We start from the raw sequence: 5,073 nt of genomic DNA, 5'->3' as shown, positions 1-5,073 counted from the left end.
ATATATATATATAAAGAAATTGTTTGGTGTATATTTAGAAAGACGAATAAAAGTACCTGATTTCTTTTAATAATTCTGAATTTTCAGATAGTGGGCTTTGTTGTAGTGGGGAAACCACTAGCCAGTTTTTCCCTTCTTATTGGTGTCCTTTATGATTTTTAGTTGTTGTGTTTGTTTGTTGAGTTTTCTTTGTTTGACTTAATAGGCTAGCATTATCTCCATTTCATACCCTACAATTATTTCACTGGAAAAGTATTTGAGTTCTGTGTCCCTGGCACTGGTTGGCCCTGGGAATATATGACTAATATGATTTGGTCCCTGTCCTCTTACAGCTCTCTCTGTCTGGTTCAGGAGACAGACAGTATATAGCTACAGCACAGTGTATATGAAGTGTTAGGAGTGATAAAAGGTGGCGGTGGTCCAAGGTGGGGGGTGCAGCTATTCGTGCTGAATCTTGAAAGTAATTACCTAGGCTAGGGTGGCAGAAACGAAAAAGGGACAAGCTGAAGGCATCTGGGCAGAAAGAATAGAGTGTGCAGGGTCACTGAGGCTTAAAGAGGTTGATATGTCAGGAAAATCTGCTTGGCTAGGAAGTAGATTAAAGAGGTAGGTAAAGTAAGGAGAGACATGGTTGGGGAGGTAAGCAAAGGCCAGATTTATTCATTCAGTAATACTGAGTGCCAGGTATATTCTAAGTGCTAATCATGCAGAATGTCTTAGTACTTACATTTTAGTAAATTGTCTTATATCTGTCCTGTGTGCCAGTTTTTGGTTTCAAAGAAAGTATATAATAACTAACTTGGCACTGTGTACTTTAAAAAAAAAAGTAGATTTTATTCTGGAGGACCAGTCATTATCAATATTTTCCATGTAAAGGAAAAATACTCTTTAAAGTAACAAGAGAAAGCACTCTTGCAGGCCTCTGTCTTCAGGCTGACAAATCAGGAGATATTATTTCCCAAAAGGAAGGCCAAATATCAGCCTATACTTAGTTAACATGTTCCTTTATCTTCCTTTACTGTTACTTTGAGCTTTTGGGTGGATTTAAGAAAACACCCTGCTGTTTATGAAAAAGATTTAAAATCTTAGTCCTCATAATAGGACTTTAAAGGGGGTAAGAACCCACCTTGCATTTGACCAATTTGAGATAGAGAAAAGTAGACTTATACACTTAGAGATATAACTTATGATGTCACCTGGAGCATTAATGGAGTAAAGGTGGTCAGTACTTGACATTTATTTATCATTTACTGTCTGCCTGGCCAGCTGTGTTTAGTACTTTACAGACATTCTTTCATTTGATTCTAAAAATCCTGTAAAGTATATTTTACAGATGAGGAAACTGAGCTCAAAAAAGTTGAGTTATTTTCTCAAGATCACAGTAAGTTACAGAGCTGTGATTCAAATCTAACTCTTATTGCTGATAGTCATCATTATCATTTTTAGCCACCTGACTTTTTTTTTTAATATATTTTATTGATTTTTTACAGAGAGGAAGGGAGAGGGATAGAGAGTTAGAAACATCGATGATAGAGAAACATCGATCAGCTGCCTCCTGCACACTCCCCACGGGGATGTGCAAGTAGACTTATACACTTAGAGATATAACTTATGATGTCACCTGGAGCATTAATGGAGTAAAGGTGGTCAGTACTTGACATTTATTTATCATTTACTGTCTGCCTGGCCAGCTGTGTTTAGTACTTTACAGACATTCTTTCATTTGATTCTAAAAATCCTGTAAAGTATATTTTACAGATGAGGAAACTGAGCTCAAAAAAGTTGAGTTATTTTCTCAAGATCACAGTAAGTTACAGAGCTGTGATTCAAATCTAACTCTTATTGCTGATAGTCATCATTATCATTTTTAGCCACCTGACTTTTTTTTTTAATATATTTTATTGATTTTTTACAGAGAGGAAGGGAGAGGGATAGAGAGTTAGAAACATCGATGATAGAGAAACATCGATCAGCTGCCTCCTGCACACTCCCCACTGGGGATGTGCCCACAACCAAGGTACATGCCCTTGACCGGAATCGAACCTGGGACCCTTGAGTCTGCAGGCTGATGCTCTATCCACTGAGCCAAACCGGTTACGGCTAGCCACCTGACTTTTAAAAGTTGTATTGCCAGTCGTGAATAGCCCCAGTTAAAAGCTTTAGTGTTAAAGATGTACATTTATATAAATAAAAGGACATGTAGTTCATAGATATAAATTTAGTCATTATCCTCCCAGGGTTAACGTGTTGTTCTATCTACTTTCCTACTGTATAGGATCATTTTTTTTCTTGGAGCCATGAGGGAACTTTATGGCTATTTATGATTGTTCTTATTTTTGCTTTTAGTGGAATCTAATCAGAAAAGTTCATTCCAAGAAATTCCCAAACTTAATCAAGAACTACTCAGCAAACAAAGAGAACTTGAGAAGATTGAATCTGGAGAGCTGGGCTTGAACAAGGTCTGGATAAACATCACAGAAATGAATAAGCAGGTAGCAAAAGTGTGATTTTATTTCTGTGTAAGCTATGAATATTTAGTTCTATTTGGTTTGAATCTGTAGGTATAGGTAACTCCAAATTGTTTTACTTTTTGATATGGTTTTTGTAAACTGTGATTCCAACACATTAAATTCGGGTAAAATAGGTAATAGTTATGCATTTACCAAATAATTAAACCTGTTAACCCTTTCTTCAAAGGATAATTTTACAAAGTAGAGTAATTCAGAGGGAGTTGGAAATACTTGAGTCAGTTTTCATAAAGAGCAGTGTAGATATAAATTTTTTTTTTTGAAAGAGTGCCATCTAATCCCCAAGAAAAAGGATAGCATATTTTTATTAGATAATGAGAGCTTATTTTGTTTAAGACTATACAAACCTGCAGACACAATCTTGAGATATACTATATACTATACCAGTGGTCGGCAAACTCATTAGTCAACAGAGCCAAATATCAACAGTACAACGATTGAAATTTCTTTTGAGAGCCAAATTTTTTAAACTTAAACTATATAGGTAGGTACATTGTTATTAACTTAATTAGGGTACTCCTAAGGCTTAGGAAGAGCCACACTCAAGGGGCCAAAGAGCTGCATGTGGCTCACAAGCCGCAGTTTGCCGACCATGGTACTATACTAAAACCTATCTGGAAACCATCCACATCTAATGATAGTTATTCTAGCATAGCATAGGACAGTGATGGCGAACCTATGACATGCGTGTCAGAGGTGACATGCGAACTCATTTTTTTGGTTGATTTTTCTTTGTTAAATGGCATTTAAATATATAAAATAAATATCAAAAATATAAGTCTTTGTTTTACTATGGTTGCAAATATCAAAAAATTTCTATATGTGACACGGCACCAGAGTTAAGTTAGGGTTTTTCAAAATGCTGACATGCCGAGCTCAAAAGGTTCGCCATCACTGGCATAGGAGGAAGTGGCAGAGTTGGTTAAATACCTTGGCCAGACAAGCAGGCCTAGTGGAAAAACTTTTCCAATCCCTAAACAGTTTTTGATCAAAGATCTTGTATTTATAAAGTTGTTGCTGGGTAACTGTAGCCCCTATCCTCAGTTTTTGCAGTTTAATTAGGAAAAATGTGGATTAAAACACAAAAACCTCAAGTAGCAAATGAATGGCACGCCTGCAAAGTGCTTAAAAATAGATGGGCCATTCTTGTTGGCACTCAGAGGATGTTCTCTTCTTCAGAATGGAGTCACAAAGTTCAGAATAAGCCAGTGGCAAGGAGAAGCACTGTGCTAGGATAAAGGGCTTACACATATTTCTGAAGCTCCCCCACCACCTTTCAGCAGTAGTGCAGGAGATGGGCAGTTCATCAGTTGAACAGATTAATGGCCTGGTGCTGCAGCTTTAAAACTTTTGCCTACAGTAAGAAATGTTTTACATCATTATCTAATAAACACATACATATATGTAACTGAAATAAAAGTTTCTGAAAATATTAGCTTACCCTTATGATGCCTTATGATATTTTATTTTCTATTCTGTTCTATTTCATTTTTTTTAGTCATTCATGAAATAATTGATCAGTTGCAGTATTTACTCATTATGTATTATCCTTGGACTCTCAGTATTTAGGAAAAAACAAGTATTCACTCCTTTTTCTGCAAAAAGAACAGGATAGACTGGCCTTGTATTCACAGAGCAAATGAGCAGTTTGACCAGAAATTACATCAAGTGAAAATCAACCACAGTAAAGCACTGAGAAATAATTAACATCTCTGACTAGGGCAAACCAGAGATTCCATTTAGATAGTCATGGAGTTTACAGTTCTGGGCCAGCATGAGATCTTTCAGGATGAAGAGCCAGCAATGTCAGCTACATTCCCATCTTGTCAAGCAGCACAAAAGAGTCAAAGGGGAAGTTTGTACTTGGTGTGAGAGGACACGGTTTTCAAACCTTTCCTATATGTTTTGGTTTCTCAGTTCTCTTTAATTTGGAATCTAGAAACAAAGTAATCATTTTATTCTTGTCCTGGCTGTTATTTTTAATAACAAAAAGTACCTGGGAAAGAAGATAAACAGGAAAGTTTACTTCAGTCCTAAAGCTTCATGTATAAAAGGAGAGATTGAACTGAAACCCTTTCCATTTTAGCTTCAGTAGATCTTCAAAGTTGATGGGACTGACTGATGAAACTAGCCTGAGGCAGAGAAATTCTTTGTTGGCATGGGTGCAGAAGGGACGGGTGGTGGTAACCTAGAGCTTTAGGTTGGTCCAGAGCATGCATGTCAAAATCTTGCCCCGCGGCCCGCATGTGGCCCACAATGAATATTTTTGTGGCCCAGCCAATATAACAGTATGTAAGAAACATTTTAATAAAAATTTCATAACTTAATTTTTTTTAAATATATTTTATTGAATTATTTACAGAGAGGAAGGGAGAGGGAGAGTTAGAAACATCGATGAGAGAGAAACATCAATCAGTTGCCTCCTGCACACCCTCTACTGGGGATGTGCCCGCAACCAAGGTACATGCCCTTGACCGGAATCGAACCTGGGACCCTTCAGTCCGCAGGCCGACGCTCTATCCACTGAGCCAAACCGGTTAGGGCT

General features: G+C 37.2%; 1 protein-coding gene across 3 annotated transcripts in view; it reads left to right on the top strand.

Annotated features, from left to right (window-relative positions):
- Nucleotides 1-5,073, top strand: part of EFCAB14 (EF-hand calcium binding domain 14) — a 39,311-nt gene that overhangs the window by 6,848 nt on the left and 27,390 nt on the right. For 2 of the 3 annotated variants that reach the window (XM_014536488.1, XM_014536486.1), the window contains exon 3: nt 2,347-2,492. In XM_014536488.1, coding sequence (XP_014391974.1) covers nt 2,347-2,492 — 146 coding nt within the window. The remainder of the gene's footprint in view (nt 1-2,346; nt 2,493-5,073) is intronic. The other variant, XM_014536487.1, reaches the window with a different exon arrangement.

This window comes from Myotis brandtii, unplaced genomic scaffold (genome assembly GCF_000412655.1).
Source record: "Myotis brandtii unplaced genomic scaffold, ASM41265v1 scaffold1631, whole genome shotgun sequence".
NCBI lineage: Eukaryota > Metazoa > Chordata > Mammalia > Chiroptera > Vespertilionidae > Myotis > Myotis brandtii.
Note: the sequence above shows the minus strand (reverse complement) of the source record. Positions and strands in the feature narration are given on the sequence as shown.